The 20437-nt window shown below is 33.0% G+C and overlaps 1 protein-coding gene across 3 annotated transcripts; it reads left to right on the top strand.

The window, feature by feature from the left end:
• Positions 1-1522: 1522 nt before the first annotated feature.
• Scgalpha (sarcoglycan alpha) lies at positions 1523-19753 on the top strand. 3 transcript variants are annotated; one of them, XM_088270217.1, is made up of 10 exons: positions 1523-2260; positions 3898-4036; positions 6691-6830; positions 8485-8633; positions 10199-10330; positions 11206-11380; positions 12834-13108; positions 15711-15782; positions 17293-17427; positions 18138-19753. In XM_088270217.1, the coding sequence occupies exons 2-10, from the start codon at positions 3904-3906 to the stop codon at positions 18544-18546; spliced, it is 1620 nt and encodes a 539-aa protein (XP_088126343.1). In that variant the 5' UTR covers positions 1523-2260; positions 3898-3903; the 3' UTR covers positions 18547-19753. The 3 variants fall into 3 exon arrangements, with proteins under 3 accessions (XP_088126343.1, XP_088126345.1, XP_088126344.1); XM_088270218.1 differs by lacking the exon at positions 1523-2260 and adding an exon at positions 2724-2769; XM_088270219.1 differs by lacking the exon at positions 15711-15782 and having other exon boundaries at positions 1525-2260.
• Positions 19754-20437: the final 684 nt, after the last annotated feature.

The raw sequence follows: 20437 nt of genomic DNA on the forward strand, positions 1-20437 counted from the left end.
GAAAATTCGAATGACAAAACTCATACTGATGTCAATTTATAATGAATTTAAAAATAAAATAAAAACATTTCACTGTAAAATTCGCAATAAAAACACGAGGCAAATATACAAAAGATACCGAATTCTGTTCCCGATTGAATCGACATTTCGCTCACTCTTTTCAATAACGTCAAATATCAAAAATCGTCCATTTTCAGTTGTGCATGTTTTCGGAATGCCCAAAAAATGTACTATATCCCAGCAAAAGCGGCATATTTTAAACATATTATTTACCCGCTACAGGGCAGAAAATGTTGTTTTTGCATTTTGAAGAAAGGGTATTGTTTAATTATTTTTTTAAAACATACTAAATATTTTTCAGATGGAGAAAAAACAATCAGATTTTACCTAAAAAGATCTTTTGCACAGTAAAAAGTTTAATAAGTAGCTTGATATTTATTTTTAATACATTTTACTATATTTTTAAACTTTATCAACGATCTCCTGAAAAATCAAGTTTTTAGATATATGACGTTGTTGAAAGGAGTGAGCGATTTGTATAATTTGTCATTTTTTTGAACTTTTATTTGTTTACTTTAATGGCAATATGTAGTTAAATATTAAAAATAACCATCATTGATTTCAAACAAACACAAAACCAACTACTAGAACTAAATAGCCATCTTATACTCATCCAATTTTACTATTTCTATACAAATAATGTCACTCAATAAAATAATGTCACAAAACAACATAATTTGGTTTAGATATTGTTGAATTTGGTGTAGTTCCGATAATTTACAGTTTTAATTTCTTTTGCAGTGTATTTTCACATGTTTTTTTTATATATGACCTTGAACTGATGCCTGAAGCATACAATTTTACCTACATGTAATCTACAATCCCAAACATGAGATCTCGAGTTTGATTTCAAGGGGAGCCGAAATAATATATGTAATTTCTTTACCCTTATACTGATTTAATGTTAGCCTTGACTGACATATAAAGCTCAGGTCTGATCATCTTCCCTTCTTTCGATCAACAAGTTTACAGTTACAAAGCTGCACGGATGTTCGATGTACTGTTTACACTACTGGGTACGGATGAAAGTAAATATAGTACAGTACAATTTAAAATCATAAACACTGTACAAACTCCATGTCGTGTTTTATTCGTAAATTAATGTGGTTAAAAAGAATGACAAGAAAAACTACCTTTGTGTTTTTTTTATCTTTACATGAAATTTTGTATTTTTTACAAATTGCTCAGTAACCAATGTTTACGATCAACTAAAATCGTTGCATTTCGTTTTCTTGGAAATGATGAAACGGCAAAATATGGTTTATAGAGATATCAAATGATTAAATTGAAAAAAAATCGTTTGTTTCTTATACACGATTAAGCTATAAATATAATCCAATTTTATATGGAGAATAAAAACGAGAAAACACAAGTGAAAACGCACCTACTTTATCGACCTACTAAAAGTAGGCCGTAGAGCAAGTACATTCTACAGATGACCGTACATTTTACACAAACTTTCATTCACTTTCATTAAAGTATTTAATTTTCTTGGATTGAAATACATTTTATTATAATTCGGAAGACTCAAAAGAATTAAGAAGAATCGTATCTCATTAAACAAAAATATTTCTTTGAAAACCATTATAAATTATCTACTTGACTGCGAATCTGTCTACAAAATCGATTAAACTCGCCTGTTTCAAGATTAATCCCAATATATTTTTTCAGCTGGCCTGTGTGATGTGTTGTATCTTTAAATACTTAACATACCCATGTTTTATTTCCCCATACATATGTTTTTTCAAACATGATTAAAAAATCACGGTTGGAAAAAAAAACTTTCGATTTTTTGTTGCAGAAAAAATCTCGACCCCTGATAACCCGAGAAACAAGATTTTCAAAGTTTTCAACCATTCCTGCCGTTTTTCATAAGCATTTATAATGAATTATTTTTTATGCCATTTTTTTAAAAATGATTTTCCCGTGGACTTGGGGAAAGGGAACACTAGTTTACTCAAATAAAAAATTGTACTAAATAAATAAATATTAAATAAAAAAAATAAAAAAACAAGTATTGAAAAGCTTTTTTAGGCAGCTGAATTCCTCCCTGAACATATCTCGCACATGTGCAGTAAAGCAGCGAAGTTTCTATCAACACTCATGAAGTTCGTCAACTAGTCTGACAGCTTTTCCTCCATTGATTTTTCCGTTCTACAATCTATATGTTTAACTAGGGCTTTTAACTAGTTCATTCCACGTAAGTTTTACATAATCTGTTTTACATATCTTGCCTGAAGCTTATATTTCAATAAAAAATAGAAAACCCAATGCCCAGAGGTATCATTTTCGAATGTAAACCGATGATAATAATGCTGTCATGGACACAAGTTTGCAGTGTTTTTGTCGACCGAATTTTCATTAATTTTCATTTACAAAAATGTATTTCTTGCAGAGTTATGTTTTTGTTTCATTATAGATATTATAATTCATATTTCCGAATGAATCCTTGACCCTAAAAATATATCAATTGACTTTTCCGGTCAATTTTCATATACATATCTCTAAACTTGAAATGTTCTAAAAACTAATTGATATCTAAACATAGATGAAGAAGAATATGGCAGCTTGGATTTTTACAGGGCTTGTGACATGTCATAGCCTGGTTTGAGTGATCACTTTATACTCTTGTAACATTCATCATTCTACCCATGATTGACAACCACACTATTTAAATTTCGAAAGTTGTATTTATCCTTCAAAGTTGAAGTAAGTACATATTCTTTCACATGCTAGCTATCGGCACCATCTGTGGTTGAGTTGATCAACTTTTTATTTTATTTAGCAACCTTTATGAGATTTATGTTATTATTTTACAAATTATTTAAAATTATTTTACTTATAAGAAGCGCTTGAATACATGATTTTCATCTTTATTCAACTATATTTTGATGTTTTTTTTGACATCTCATCTAAGATGAATAAGAATATAGAAGTCTGGGCATTTACGGAGCTGAAGACCGTCATAAATAAAATAAAAATAACTAACTAAATAACTCCTTTAATTGGTGATAGTCTAGATTTGTAAATAAGTATTTGGACACACTCAAAAAGTTTTATTTTGATCAGTAATTTTACTTGCAATATTTATAGTGTGTCCAAATCTTTGTTCACAAATCTGTGTTTGTCCACTTAGGAGCTATTTATATTGACAGCTCAAAGAAAAATATCGGTATTTATAGGGCTTACGACCTGTCATAGGCTGGTTTGAGTGATCACTTTATACACAAAAAACGTTCACCATGCTACATAATGGTTTAAAAAAAATTAAGTGCTAATAATTTTTTAAAATTTAAATATGACTCCTGATAGTTAGTTTTTTTTTATTATACGAGGAACATATGAAAAGTAAGGTCAGCATAATTTTTTTCAAAATATTTTTTTTTCATTCAATTTTCAGTTCAATTCAAACCCTTATCCGCACCCCAATGGTGCATAGGGCACTGCACTATATGAACAGTATTATCTTGATCGTTAACTCGAAGGAAAGGTGATCAGTCCTTCGCTTCAGATACCAGCCCAGGGTAATATTGAATAAATATTAGAGTGAAAAAATCATTTATATTTATTTGACCCCCCCTGGGAATCGATCCCGGGACCTCCAGAACAGTAGCCGAGCGTGCTGACCTACACTACGGAGGCGGGCATTTTTTTCATAGTATATTAAAAAATTTCAATTGTTTAATTTATATCCAAAGTGTTTATTTATTTATGCCTAAAGGGCCGTAATACATATAGTAAACGTATCTATGAAATAAATATGTATCTATGAATGTATCTATGTATCTATGAAATGAAATAAATATATAAATAAACAAATTTCAATTATTTTTACAGGAAAAAATGCTGAAAATGGAGAGTTATTTATTTTTAATATTTCTTGGTTTGGTGGCGGGAAATGAGATAAAAGATGTAAAAGAAACGGAAATGTTCTCCATTGCCATCACACCTCAAATGTTCAACTGGACTTATCAAGGTATTGTTCATATCGCTCACTCCTTTCAAGAACGTCATAAATCAAAAATCGTCAATTTTCAGTCGTGCATGTTTTCGGAATGCCCAGAAAATGTACTATATCCCAGCAAAAGCGGCATATTTTTAACTTAATATTTAGCCGCTACAGGGCAGAAAGTGTTGTTTTCGCATTTTGAAGAAGAGGTATTTTGTAATTATTTCTTTAAATATATACTAAATATTTTTCAAATGGAGAAAAAACGTTCAGGTTTTACCTAAAAATATCTGTTGCACAATAAAAAGTTCTATAAGTGGCTTGATATTTATTTTTAATACATTTTATCTCATGAAAAATCAAGTTTTTTGATATATGACATTGTTGAAAGGAGTGAGCGATATACAGAAAACCAAGGTTGCAAAATTGATTCCTTTCGTAAGACTGTTCGTAATCCAAAAAAAAAACAATCCTAGGAACCACTATAAAATTAATTTATTGTGGACCCCAGAAAATATTTCTTTATTAAAGTAGCACTACCAAGGATAACATTTTCTTTTAGTATTTATTTTACTACTAATAGGATAATATTTTAATTTAGGGAAAAAATCAAAAAAAAATCTTCACAAAATATTTTTTTCTTTCTTTCAACCCTTATCAGTAACCCAATGGTAAAAATAGTACATCATCATATTGACTCAATGACTTATGTGTTAATAGAATTCCTATACATATCCTTGAATATTCATAGTTGACACAAATAAAAAATAATAAACTTGATAATTTAAAAAAATCATAAATAACTATTTTTATTTTGGTTTTAATAGGTTTAGATAAATACCTTGCTTTCTTCATCCATCCATTCATTATCATTACTATTATTTTTTTTTTTAAATGGATAACCAGCAAAGCCTCTATTTTTGGAAGCTTTTATACAGGTAGGATAGGGATGGTAAATGTGAAAAATACATCATAAACACCCAGACTAATTGAATTCAATCAATTGTCGGGAATCGAACCCGCAATGCCAGTTTTGCAGTCGAGCGTGTACCCAACTACGTCTGTCTTATAAAACAAGGTACCCTTGCTTTCTTCATCCATCCTTCATCTATCCACCCCTGATGAATACAAGGTATGGTTGTCAAAACCAGTTGTGAAAATAGCATAAAAATGAAAGTAGTTAAAATTCATGTATGTCTTTTTTAAAAAATAATATTTATTAACATTTAACAACCAATTCTTAGTCCTCGCACTAGCTCAGAAATTTGATCCAACCGTTAAGGACCAGTCTTATTTATAGTGAGATTTATTTTTCTTCATGATGATGTTTTGTGATGACACATTATCACAGGATGTCCCTCATTTGGTGTGGGCATGTCCAATTTTTTAAAGGGAGAGATTTAAATTAGAAAGAGAATGTCCAAAGAAGGTATTCAGTTGACGAAAATTGATGAGGCAATGAGACATAAGGATCTATCGGATTTGGTGGCGTCTTATTTGGAAAATGTGACAAGAAGAAAAAGACAATTAATTGATGTAAGATATTGAATCCATTGTGTCTATTGTATTGTTGTATCTTTCGTTTTGTTTTTTTTAGGGATTAACTATATTAATTTATTGTGAACAATACACATCCACTTTCATTGTGAACAGATATAAAGTAAATATACCGTAAATCCTTTTAAATATTAGACCAAGAAAATTTTCTAATGCAACTAACAAATATAAAAATAAATATAATAAAAACCAGAGGCATTCGTAAACAAAGGTTCCACTGTATTTATACAATATTTATATATTTTCATCACATTGTTAGTATTAAACTGTCTGCAAGTTGCCTTGTGCCATTTATCTTTTGTGAATACCAATATGTGCACATGATTAATTCAAGTTCAATGAATACATTTTGTAATATAATTAATATTTTGTTTGATAAAGGCAGTTTTGAGGTCGCCTATGTAGTGCGTGTAGTGGTTATTGCGTTTGACTACCATGCGGAAGTTTCTGGTTAGGCCAAAGTAAATTCCTAGCAAAGGTGACTGATATTTGTGGAATTATTTAATTGGCTTTTATCACTGTCAATCTAAGTATTTATTTTATTTTTATGCACAAGCTGTATAATTCCCAAATAAATAAATAAATAAATATTTGTCTTAAACATGGACAACGAAAATGTTGGATGATTTTTTTATAAATGTTGACTGCCAACTACAAGATATCTCGTAGGTTTTTTACTTACCCAGACACCTACTACAATATCTCTTGTCCCGTCATTACTTGGGATATTTGTACAGTTATAGAAAATTTAATTATACAAAGATTTATTAATAAATGATTACTATGTGCAATTATTAATGTTTCCATTAATATCTTCTTCTTCTGTGCGTATTATGTCAGGACCCCCTGATGTCAACTACCACCTGTAAGTAATTATCCTTGTCTTGGACAGCTCTAAACAGCGCCTCAATAGTTTTGATTCCTATCCAATCACACATATTCCGGATCTAAAAGACCTATCTCCTGCCCACATCTTGTCAACCTTATATTTATTATTTTATGATAAGTTTAAATAATATAACATGATTGAATCAAGTTGGCTCTTTTGATTGGTATTGTAAAAAATCAGTCTATACAGCACCTCCCACCATTCTCTAAATTTGAAAAAAATGTTTTCATTCTAGCTTCAGATACTCAGTATACATTTCATGCATCACTCCTCAACAAACCAGATCTTCCGACATGGCTACACTATGTGTACAGCGTCAGGCATCATTCCGGATTTATTTACGGCACTCCTCCATACGGGCAAAAGGATATCTTGGTATGCATAAGTTTAAACATTTAAGTACTAAGATTTTTTCATATATCGACTGCCCATACGTAAATTACTCTATCTGCAAATCTGGTACTTTACACGAGAGAGCTTAGAAGATTTTTTCAACTTTTTCTTTTTTATTAATTAACGGTTTTATCTAAAATTCTAAACTAGTATTGTTCATTCAAAAACACAATAAAATAATGTTTTAAATCGTTTTAAAACTTTATGTTTTGTCATAATTAAGCAGTTAGCGTTTTAGGAGTTCTGTTCATTTCGAAAATTCGATGTAGATAGCGTCTTATACGCCTGAAAACTAGGCATAATTTTTTATATTTTTTTGTTTATATTTGTAGATAACGGTCAGTTGATAACATACACCAAATATCTCAAAATTGAGAAAAATGTAGTTAGAGCACTTTACGTATGGCACGTCGATATGATCTATTTAAAATTTAGTGGACAATGCAAGGGCGAAAACAGTGGGTTTAATAAAATGTATTTCTGTTTTTCATTGACACTAGTTGAACTTGTTTATTTGTGAATATTATTGATGATCGGAACTTTAGAAACGTGCACATTGTGACACAACTTCCCAGATTGACAGCCAAAATACACGGGTGTCATCGTCGGTATCTAGACGGCCATGCTTTTGGCAAAGTATAACAGAGTTGATAAATCATTTGCTGAGCACAACGGTTAATGAAAAGCCTCTATTTTAAAGATTTCCCTCAGGTAAGAGAGTAAGGATAGGAAAGGTAGATATGAAAAATACATCAAAAGCACCCAGATCAATTGAAAATAAATATTTTTTTGATTTATTCTACCCATAAATGAATTCATGCTACTTGATTTTTGGAACTGTACATATGATCAATATCCAAGCACTCATTTGGATGTAAGTAAGAAGCGACGTCTCTAGAGATTCTTACGAACTAAATAGTTGAGGCCGTCTGTTATAACTTACCATATTTTACAGACTATAAGACAAAATTTATAAAATAATACACCTTTTTTTTAATCACTTTTTTATTGGCACATTTTTTAACCAACTGGTTTCGACAAGAACCTTGTCATCAGGATTAAACATGTACTACATGTGATTTCTTGACGAAACCGGTTGGAGAAAAAATGTACCGATAAAAAAGGGTTACAAACAAAGTTGTTTTATTTTATAAAGTGTATAAAATGTGTCACAAAGCATCTGCGAAAAACATTTAAGAAAATATACTTTATACTTAAAAATATCGCCTCCAAAATTAAAATGCATCTTAAACTCGAAATTAATTTTAAAAATATCCAGTCAATTAAAATTTTCACCAATCTTAAAAATAGCCTGATATTCAATGCCCTAAGAAACCTATTCATATCCCAAAACATTGTACTGATGGGAATCTTACAACTAAAAATGCAGTCCACCCCACATGCATTTGTAGTATACAAAAACACTCTACAGTTATGTATAGCGATGTTTTCTGAGGCAAACAGAAAACAGAAGCGATTTTCAGGGATTTTAAAAGTCAGTTCTGTTTTATAAACTATTTTTGTTCTCTGGGTTTGCAATCTAATATTAAAATGGTAAAAATGTAATGTTTTTTTTTTCTTAAAAATTAAGGTGCTTCATATAGTCCGTAAAATACAGTATGTGTTTTTTTTCTAGATCCAGATTGTGGCTTTGAATCGCCAAGATTACGATACCAAACGGATGGTTATACAGCTTCATGTCCTAAAAAAGGAGAATATCGCCACGTACCAAGTGCAGCTCAAAATCGACAATCTCAATGTGGAGGACATGTTGGATGACCATAGGTAAATGTGCAATTCTATTTCAATTGTTTTTAGAGAGACTCTTACATATTATAATAACAGTGCCATGTCTGCCTCGATGGTGTACTGGTTAGCACGTTTAAACAACCTTGTTGGAGGCTCCAGGTTCGATTCTTAGGGGGGTCAAAATAAAAATTAACCTACTAACCATCAAGCCGCTTCTCTGCAATGTAGGTAGAGAGAGTAGAAAACCACACCAATCTGTCTTTGCAAACAATGTTCACCTCTTCCACGTTCATGAATCTCCTCATACACACACTCGGTGGGTAACGATTATCCCGACTCTTGACCTGACCGCTTTCAAGTATTTGAAATACTTGATAATGCCAAGTTCTTCTTTTCTCTGCTTCTATTTCCTACTACATTCGTCTCATAAATTTGTTTTACTGTTTTATCTTCATTCATTCATTCCGTATGCTTTCCAAACCATCTCAACACACCTTTCTTAATTTTGTCAACAATCCTTATCTCAGCCTTTTCACAAAATGGCCAAAGCCATTCTTTTCTTTACAGTGTCTATAACTTCTTATTATTTTTTGACATCTCATCAAAGATGAAGAAGAATATGGAAGTCTGGGCATTTACGGGGCTGACCACTGTCATAGGCTGGTTTAAGTGATCACTTTACACACGTGTAACATTCACCATTTCTACGTATGTGAGGTCCGAATCCTGGATTATAATCACTAATTGAATAATGTGATTGTAATCCAGGATTCGGACCTCACATACTAATATAAGAATTTCTGCTTAATAAAAAGCTTCTTTACATCTCACCAGTAGATGTCTCTAGTGAAGTTCTAGTGATTCAAGAACAAGGTTTCTAAATTGGTTCATATATATAGAACTTCCAAGAATTTGAGTAGTGTGGTTGTCATTAATGGGTAGAATTGGTGAATGTTACACGTGTGTAAAGTGATCACTTGCACTAGTCTATGACGGTCGTCAGCCCCGTAAATGCCCAGACTTCCATATTCTTCTTCATCTTTGATGAGATGTCAAAAAATAATATGAAAATAACTCCTGTAATTGGAGATAATCCAGATTTTGTGAACAAGTATTTGGACACACTCAAAATGTTGTCTATAACTTCTCTCTCTTTTCCCATTACTGGATATTTTAGACAAATTTAAAGCATGTTTTAGTGATGCAAAGTAGAGATGCAAGTACCACATTAGTCCCAAGAGTGAACAAAAAATATAGAAGTAGAACACTTCAATATATGGTTGCTTCTATATTTAATTTTTGCCGGTGGAGGTAAGAGGGCAGACAAAAATATGGAGCAAAGGCAAAATAAAGGAAATGGGAAATGAAGATGACAAGAGTTAATACTGTCAAAAGTTAAATTTTTTTCTATCTTTTGTTGTGTGTAAATTATGTTATAGATTTTTTTTAAATAGATCTCCACCAAAAAGTGATGCATAGTTGGCAAGGTGGGTCTCTGCAATTATATATATGAATTTATAAATGGATGTATGGTATAAATGTAACACAGCTTATACCTATTGAAGCAATACAGTATATCAAAGGCTTTTATAAAATTGCAGAATGGAACGGCTTAAAGATATATTCCGCAAGAAACTGTGGCGCGACAGTGCTGAAGATTTGTACGCCACCTTTATGGCTTCCGCTATAGACCTGGGCGCGAGGCTTCCCTTGAGACCCAGCGAAGGAGAAGGGTAAGTCTATATGCATCCAAGTAGACTGTCACATAATCATGTTTTCAATGTAAAGTATAAAGAATGCATAAATCTTTGTGTTATTTTATGACACACTTTGGCATAATATTTAGTTATCTAAACTTTATATACAGAAAAGAAATAAGTACATTGGCGGGCTTAATGCTAAAAATCAATATCTTCTGACCAAACAAAAACAGACTAGTGATATTAGTCAAAACGTTTGATACCTTATATGTCTAACTATTTGCAATCAGAGGGTACATGGTACTTGAACATTAAAAAATACAAATTACAAATTGATGATAATAAGGAAGGCAAAGGAAAAAGAGAGTTTAGGGAAAGAGGTGGGGTTTGATGGACATTTATTTCTAATATTTGTTTTGAATTCACAAAGGTAGATATTAGTAATAAATTACGGTAGATAATAATAAATAAAATAGTAAAAATTGGGATAAAAATGGTTTCTAATTATTTCTAAATTACTGTTAAGGTGGAGACTGACTGGAGCATTTCGTCGTAACATAACTTCGTAACATCGCTCGCGGTGAGCATCAGCGAGCATCCGAAACTATGGATGTAGCGCTCCGCTCGCTGTACTGACGAATGCTCGCATCGTAACGTGTTACGTTATGACCTAATGCTCTGGTCAGTCTCCACCTTTACAGGTTACATATATAACAGCAGACACAATATCCAAAGGTCCCGGATCCAATACCCAAAGTAGGCAGATACTTTTTTTCTGAGATATAATTATTTTGTACTGTGAATACCATTTCCTCTATTCAAATGTTTATTAATAATTTTTTTACAATTCTCGTTGTAAAGATTCTCTTAAATATATGGATGGACCTGATATTTTTAATCCGTTTCAGGGTCGTATTGAAGTTGGGGAGTCACCTGAACTATTCTTCGGAGCTGCTACAGCTGCAAGAGGAAGTTCGACCCCTCTCCAAGATGAGCTGGTGTCCTCGAGACTTCAAGCGAACCACTGTGGAGAGACTATTTAGAGATGTCGGCTTCAATTTAGACTGGTGTACTTTTAAACTTGTAAGTGAGAATTTTTCTCTGCCAGTTTTTAGCAACAAAACATCGCACAGAATAGGTGTGGGGTGGATGAAACTAGCAAGTTTTGAAAATAGGTGCCTGAGGCGAATACTGGGTATTAAGTGGAATGAATTCGTCAGGAATGACGATGTGAGGAGAAGAACTCAACACCCCTCATACTGAAAGTCCTGAAGAGGAGAAGGTAAACATGGTTGGGACATGTCCTTAGAATGCCACCTGAGAGCATCAACCCCTCATGTCTATTCTTCCAACCCCGAGGATTCCGGCGCCCCGGAAGGCCGCGGAAGACCATTCACCGACTATACTCAGCGGAACTTCGAGACGCCGGACTGACCTGGGAGGAAGCCAAGGAGATGGCGCGTGACAGAGTGACATGGAGACGTCTCGTGTTGGCCATATGCTACACCTAGGGAGCGAACATGGAAAGAAGGAGAAGAAGGATGAAATTTCGATCCGTGATGGGAGTTCATTGCAATCCGAAAATGCCATCCAAGTTAAAGGGAAAAGTCTACTGATCAATGGTGACTCCGAATGCTGGACGGTGTATAGCACCTTCTCTAGGCAACTAAAATCCGCTGAAATGCAAATGCTTAGACGGTCAGTGGGAGTATCCCTTAGAGGCAAAATAAAGAGTTCACACATTTGTGGAAGCCTGGGCGTAACAGACAAATAGAAAGGTAGAGTTAAGACAATTGAGATGGTATGGGCATATAGGACGCAGAGAACCCGAGCATGTCATACACCAGGCAATAGCAATGGATCTTCCTCAAAAGTTATCTAGAGGAAGACCAAAAAATTCATGGAGCTGCAAAGAGAGAACATGGTTCGAAGACATGGCCTAGGTAACGTTGTCCATGACAGAAGGACCTACAATCTGAGGATGAGGAGAGCTGATTCCAGCAGTCTACAAACTCGATAAGTTGGGATGTAGCCAGGAAGAAGTTTATAGTAACAAAACAATGATTATCCTACAAGTTACACTAGGCAGTATGAGCAGAAGTACGCAACTCCGAGTGTCCTAGCCATTGCTGGTATTCTCTTTCCTATCAGCTATTCCACCAAATACATACCACTCTTACATCTAAAAATCTGCAATGCAGATCTGATCCCCTTGCTTTCATATAATTAACACATTGTTTACGGCTTGCATATATTGTACGTTTCAGAAACCTTATGTTGCGGGCCACTACGCTCAAAGTTCCTTTGCCCAAATGTGGCATATATTTGATTTGTTTCTGGGTTTTTGATCTTGTAGTCCTATGGAACACGTTAGGTGTATGAGTAATGTTTGAATTCATAGTAAAGTATTGTTTTAGCATACAGATACTTGATTGTGATGAATTATATTTTGAAATATGTATATCTTCCAAAGTATGCTCAAAAATATTTTTCAGATTTTGTAAATAACAGTCGTAATTGTTCGATTTTTTGTTAGGTAGAACAGCCGAACCCTGCAATTGCAAAACCCAACATTGTAAACATGCTGAAGATGAAGAATGACTTCAACGAGAAGCTCCGTAAGCACGGAGAGACGCCCTGGGACGAGGAGATCACCGCCAACCTCTTCAAGTGGCTTCCTCCCGTCAAGGGGCAGGTGCCGCAGAGGAGCTATGCCAACGAGTTCACAGTCTCCATCATCATCCCGCTGATGCTGATGGTCCTCCTGCTGTCGGTGCTGAGCCTCATAGCATGCTTCCAAAGGGAGGGAATGTAAGTATGGCATTTCGTGCCTTGCCTCTTTTTCAAGAAGTAGTTTTTTTATTTGTTTTTTTTTTTTATCCAATTCCCATGTCTAATAAATATGTATGTATACATCGCACACTCCTATCAACGTCATTTATAAAAAATCAGTAAATTTTCATTTGTGCGAGTTTTTAGAATGCCCAAAAAATTTACTATATCTCAGCAAAAGCAGCATATTTTTAGCTTAATATTTACCCGCTACAGGGTAGAAAGTGCTGTTTTTGCATTTTGAAGAAAAGGTATTGTTTAATTATTTTTTTAAATAAACTAAATATTTTTCAAATGGGAAAAAAACATTCAGGTTTTACCTAAAAAGATCTGTTGTACAGTAAAAAGTTCAATAAGTGGCTTGATATTTATTTTTAATACATTTCATTAAACTTTTAAAACGATCTCCTGAAAAATCAAGTTTTTTGATATATGACGTTGTTGAAAGGAGTGAGCGACATATAAACATACATATGGAATTATAAAATTTCCGTATTTACTATTTTACGGTATTTTACACCCAGATCTACATTCATCTCTTTAAAAAACCATGACTTTGGATTGGCCAACATTCATCAGTAAATTACTTTCCTTGCACACATTATACACCTTTGTCACCAGCTCCTGCAGGTCTTCTCTACTATCGGCAAGAAGCACTACATCATCAGCATACAAAAAGCAACAGACAGTCAAATATATATTTTTGACTCTAATATTTAACACTATGTTACCTGCTAACATGATTAGTTTTGCTCTAAAATGTCTCCCCGTCTATCAAATTGTAGGTGCGAGATAATGAATCGTAAACCTAAAAAGTTAAATATTTAGGAGATTCAATTTGCAATTTTTTTTAAATTTCAATAACCAGTTTTTAAGAAGTAGAGATAAAATTAATAATATAACCATATCCGCTCCCTAGGTGGAGCATATGGAGTCCACAAACTGTCTCCAGGCTTTTCTGTCGGCTGCTAGCTCCCTTGCATCCTCCCAAGTCAGATCCGCGTCCCGAAGTTCTGATGAGAACTGCCGACAAATTGTCAGCAGTGGTCGTCCTGGGCGGCGCGAACCTGATGCCTTGTAAAAGAGGCAAGCTTGATTAAGGCTCTCAGGAGGCATGCAGAGTACATGGCCAAGCCAACTGAATCGCCTTTTCTTGACGACAGTTGTGACCAAGATTTGCTGCGTCCTACGCCTTATCTCTTCATTCCTCACAAAGTCAAACCACCGCACGCCTAAGATTCTCCGCAAACACCTATTCTCAAAGCTTAGTACACGGCTGCTCTGGGCCCTTGTAAGGTGCCATGTTTCACAGCCGTATAAGAAAACAGGAGCAATGCAGGCATTGTATAGGCGGCATTTGGTTTTCACCGAGTATAAATCCGATCAGACAGCCTTCATACTGTTAAATGCGGACCCAAAAAATTACTGACTATAATTCAATTATTTTATTATGAATTACAATTCTTTACCCCGCACCTATTGATATTTTATTGATGTTGTAAATGCCTAGTCATGACATCATATATCTGTATTATAGGTGTCTCAACATGATATCAAGATCATGTTCTATCATTCCTCTTTATATGAGAGAAGATTTCATGTCAAGTTGAGACACTTATAATATTGACATCGCATCATATAATATAATATAATATTGAATAATTCAGTGTCTGATATAATAAATAATAATAGTATCATATATCTAGACAATTTTATGTTGTATTAAAATGAATAATTTCCTAACATACCTACTTTATTTTCATTTATATTCAATTATATTTTAGCGATTTGTGTCCATGGGGTAGTAGTATAGATACTTGAATCTTCTATATAAGGTCCTGGGTTTGAATTGCATATCTAGTGTGGACATGATTGCTCACTGCAGTATAAATATGTATATTATATAACAAAATGGAGAATGAATAATTGCACAATAATAATAATAAAACCCTTATCCGCACCCCAATGGTGCATAGGGCACTGCTTCATATGAACACAGTGTTTTCTTGATCGTTTACACACGAAGGAAAGGTGATCAGCCCTTTGCTTCAGGTACCAGTCCAGGGTAATATTGAATAAATATTACAGTGAAAAAATCACTTATATTTACATATTTGATCCCCCCCTGGGAATCGAACCCGGGACCTCCAGAACGGTAACCGAGCGTGCTGACCATTACACTATAGAGGCGGACAAAAAGCGCAGGTGTAAACTGTGTACCTTCGAGTTAAGCTAAGACTATGATGTTCTCTGCGTAATTGCACAATGAAGCAATTATATATTTTTTAAATATATCAAATCTATTTGTTTTGGATTTTTACCATATAGTACCAATTAGTTACTGCCGAACCAATTAATGAAGAAACATGTTTAGTATTGAAATTGCAAAAAAAAAATATATGTACACATATCTAATTTTTATTTTATTTTATTGTTTCTTGGTCAAATTTATATTTTGTTTTCATCGTTTATTATTTGCAATTGAAAATTTATATTTCTTGTGTATTATAATTGTTATTTTATCATTTGCTTGATGTTTATGCTTTTTGTAGTTGATTTCTTGTTTTTATCAAAATTCCAGGGAAGATAGAGAATTTGTAGAATTCTTACATAAATTGTTTCAACCGTGCACGGCGTATGTAAAAAATAAAAGGTAGAATTTTTACATTTATGTTGAGTGCGCTTTTTGCCATGCATGGTTCATTTTTAACCAAATATGTGAGCTCCTAAGCCACACTAAGCCTTTGCAGTGGCAGGTCCTGTTGGCTGGAACTGTTTGAGAACTAGAGAATTGTGTGATATTTGAGAATAATGCAGAATTCATCACAACTGTAAATTTACCTTTACCAAATCTCATATCCCTTCAAATATTGAGCTATGTAACGCTTTCTTCCTTTTCAAGAAATTGACTTTTTTCTCTGGATTAATGTATTGCATTTATCTACATTGCTCACTCCTTTGAAGAATATCATAAATCAAAAATTGACAATTTTCAGTTGTGCATGTTTTCGGAATGCCCAGAAAATGTACTATATTCCAGCAAAAGAGGCATATTTTTAACTTAATATATACCCGCTACAGGGCAGAAAATGTTGTTTTTGCTTTTTTAACACAAGGTATTGTTTAATTATTTTTTTAAATATGCTAAATATTTTTCAAATGGAGAAAAAACCTGCAGGTTTTACCTAAAAAGATCTGTTGCTTGATATTTATTTTTAATACATTGTGTTATATTTTTAAACTTTAAAAACGTCCTCCTGAAAAATCAAGTTTTTTGATTGAGACATGTGTAATTCATTATAATTAAGTTTGTATATCGCAAATATTTTTCTACCTCCATAAAGCTTTATATTATTTGATATTTTAAAGGCTATTTATTGTTTAACCTTTTAATTGCAATTATAATTTAAATTTAAAATACATTTTGTAATGTGTACAGCCTCCCTAAATACAAGCGGGACACTCAATTAGAGAGGTAATTCAATACTAAAATATTGTTTTTTTTTTTAAGCATTATTAGTGTCTTAATTTACATTTTAAATAAAACATAATAAATAAATTTAAAAAATAGTTTAATATAAGTAAATACGAAAAATGTTAAGCGTCCTTATTTTTTGAAGAAGGGTCTTTATAAATTCGTCAAATTTTTATTTTAAATGACAATCTTTTGTCTTCATGTAAATAACCATCAAGTTAACACCGTGTTAATCTGCTGTGATGCCTTATGCATCATTTTGGTCTGTATAGGGATCAAATAATTTTTTTTAAATGTTTGAATATGTACATAAATAATACCATCCATTTATTCCCGTTCTCAAACATTTCTTTTAAAATGCATGTTTTTTTTATTATATTTATATCAATCGTGAATAATATTGAATTTATATCAATCATTACTTATTTAACCCTTTGGACGCGTAAATCGACTAAAGTCGCCCAATTTTTTTTCTCCTTTGAATGCGTAAATCCACTATAGTCCATGGCTTGTAAAAGCCATGGACATGGCTGAAACAAATAAAGTAAATAAAAGCAATTTTATAAAATATATACTTGCATTTTTCAAGTCAGCTTTTCTTTTTTGCTTAACGCGTTCAAAGGGTTAAAAGATTGATTGGAAAAGTTATCATGAATCATTATGTTTAAGTACAGGTTTTGCATTACAGAAGCAATTGTAGCAGGGTGAAGAATCGCCGGATGCAGAGTTCCGTGATGACGGAAGCCAATGAGAGCAGCAGTACGGCCAACCTCAATACCCACATTGCTGATGATGTCAGCAATAAAACCAACTTGGGAATCAGGTTAAATTTAATCCCTAATTTATTTATTTCAACACATTGTTTGCTGAAAACGCTTAAGTGTCTTTTACATACTGTTGGTAGTGAGCGAGAGAAGTTTAAAAGGGTTCTATTTGATTACTTTTGGTAGAGCGCGAGAGGCACCAAAAACGTTGTACAGATCACAATTGGGTTTGCGGTTACTTGTGATTAGTATACGACCCTAATTAGTACACTAATGTTATCTTAACAAAGATAATGAAGTCTATTAAGATGGAAATATGTCTAGGTATTTACAGAGCTTACCACCTGTTATTGGCTTGTTTATATACTTAGTAACTTTCACTACTCTATACATTATTGACATCCAAATAATCAAAATTCCATATTTCTATCTCAGTACATTTAAATAACTCTTTAGTGTAGCAAATCCAGTATTTGTGATCAAAAATTTAGACACTCAAATATTTTATATATTTTTAATAATTCTTATGTTAAAAGAATATTCTTACAACAATTTTATTTAATTTTTTTAATTCTATAATTTACACTTTAAAATGAATAAACAAGAAATGGAAGACATTTTGTGCATACAATTTTTTTTTTAAAAATATTTACTGAATGTATATTTTCTTTAGATAACTCTAGTCTTAATTTTTTCGCTTTATTTTTTCTCAATTGTGTGTTTTTTTCATTTAGTTTTTTTTAATTTTTAATGGTCTGTTTTCTTTCAGTCCGAACAACAGTCTGGCTAAACCCCGATCCAACCCGAATCTCGAAGTGGACTACAACCGTCCTCAACCACCTCCATATCTCGGCTCCAACACCAACAGCCTTGTTCTTCGCCACCGCCACGCCATCGACGAGGACCTAGCCGCCAAGAAACACCGAGCAAGAACCCTCGAAGAATCCCTCCTACTCCTGAACGAGGCCAACATCGTCAACAGAAACTTTAACATGGAAGGACTGGCAATACCTGAACGCCTGATTACAGGGGATTTGTTAATGTCTGATGCTGGAAACTCTGTAGATGAAGATTACGTGCCTGTCAAACCAGAATCTGTGCGACGGAGTAATGGCATTATCAACGGATCGGTCAATAATAACAATGGAAGTTTGGTTAAAGGGATAAATGGCTTTTGACATGAGGAGAACGGCCATGCCATGGAGTGGGCAGATATGACGGAACCGCCTGTAAAAACTTGGTTCTGTTAGACTCATGGCTTCTTCTTTTTTTGATAAATTAGCAGTTAACCTAACCTGGTTTAAGCTGACCTAGCCTAAACTAACAGACCATATCTTGCAAAATCTGATACCCAATATCTTTTTGGAGTGGGGTGTTATATCACTTTTCTATTTGCGATTAAATTAACTCTTTGCCCACGGTCAGAACATAGTCCGTGACACCTTGGGTAATACTCAACTGCATTTGGTATACAGTGTGTGACATCTTTGATGGTGTCCAACACGCGTTTGGTACACGGTTTTTGACAGCGTAGTACCTGAAGTTGTTTTTGGTCGTTCTAGTGTTGACATTGTAATAATTTTTAGCTTTTTAAATGTGGCTGACTATTTATACTACTGACATCTGTGGAAATAATCCAGAAGAAAAATATCATTGGACAGTAATTTGACAATATATACATATAATTATCTGGCATATCGTAGTAATAACTTGAGCGCTTGTTTTCAAGAGTGAGAGAGATGCATGCGTTTTGTAGTTGTAATTATGTATTATATTATCATCTCCTCAATAATGAATTCTTTTTTTATCTGAACATGTAGTTTGTAACTTGCTTGCATATCTATTGTTGTAGTAAAAAATGAGTTGTTCTCAATAAAATAAGTGTAATAAATGGTAAATAAAAGATGTCATAATTATAGTGTAAATTTAAAGTGTCACAACTGATTTCGAAAATTGATGATCAGGTTACATGTAAGTACCTAACAATATTTTATATTTTATACTGTATTACTCAATAATAATCTCAATGCAATGTGTCCATGCGCATAAAATGTAATGAAATGAGGCAACACATGAGTTGTATTGTATTTGTAGTGGCAATATTACAGTTTGAATATTGGTTGTATGAGCAAAAATTTACTATAGATGAAATAACTATGTGTATTATACTAGGCAGGCGCTGTGGCTTAGTTGGGTAGACGCTCGACTGCGAAATTGGCGTTGCGGGTTCGATTCCCGCCAATTGCAAAATGAATTCAAGAAAGATTTATTTTCAATTGGTCTGGGTGTTTGTGATGTATTTTTCACATTTATCCTCCCTATCCTTACTATCCTATCTGCAGACAAGCATCTAAAATAGACGGTTTGTGGGTTATTCCTTTAAAATTAAAATGAAGTCAATGTTCTTTTAGTACGTACCTGTAGATATACATAGTAAATACAACTCTTATAGAATGGGTTAGGAGATAGCTGAGTCTAACTCTAAACCCGTGAAGCTAAAACATTGTCATTTTTTTGAAAACATTAAAACATGTTGGTAGTTGATGTAGTTATGATTCAGTATCGTCCAGATAAATGAAAATATTTTAATTTTAACTATTGAATCGGCTTACTTTATAGAATTGTGTAATTTATTATCATTAACCTAAATCAAAACAAAGTTTATTATTCCGCTGAATTTATTTTTGTGGCAGCTGTTTCGCCTTACGAGGTCAATTTTTAATTGTGTTAAAAAACAGTTACCACTATAATATTTCAACCAAGGATTCTGTCCAATGTTTCAAACGCGCATTTAAGAAAAATGGTCTCACTGCAGAATAGAAGAATCTAATTGTATGCTTAAATATCTGTAACTGTTTTTTTCGACGCAGTTTGACAATGCTCCGGCAAGGCAAAAAAGCTATCACAAAAATAAATAAATTGAATCATGAATTGTGTTAATATTAATAATAAATAAATAACAATAGTTAAAAACTAATAAAAATACACATTTATTTTTCAATTATATTTTTATTGATTGTTAAATAGCAAAACAGTTATAACTTATCTTACAGTTTATGAGTACAACAT

Source organism: Brachycentrus maculatus, unplaced genomic scaffold (assembly GCF_059751285.1).
Source record: "Brachycentrus maculatus isolate JH-2025_06_01 unplaced genomic scaffold, ASM5975128v1 h1tg000374l, whole genome shotgun sequence".
NCBI lineage: Eukaryota > Metazoa > Arthropoda > Insecta > Trichoptera > Brachycentridae > Brachycentrus > Brachycentrus maculatus.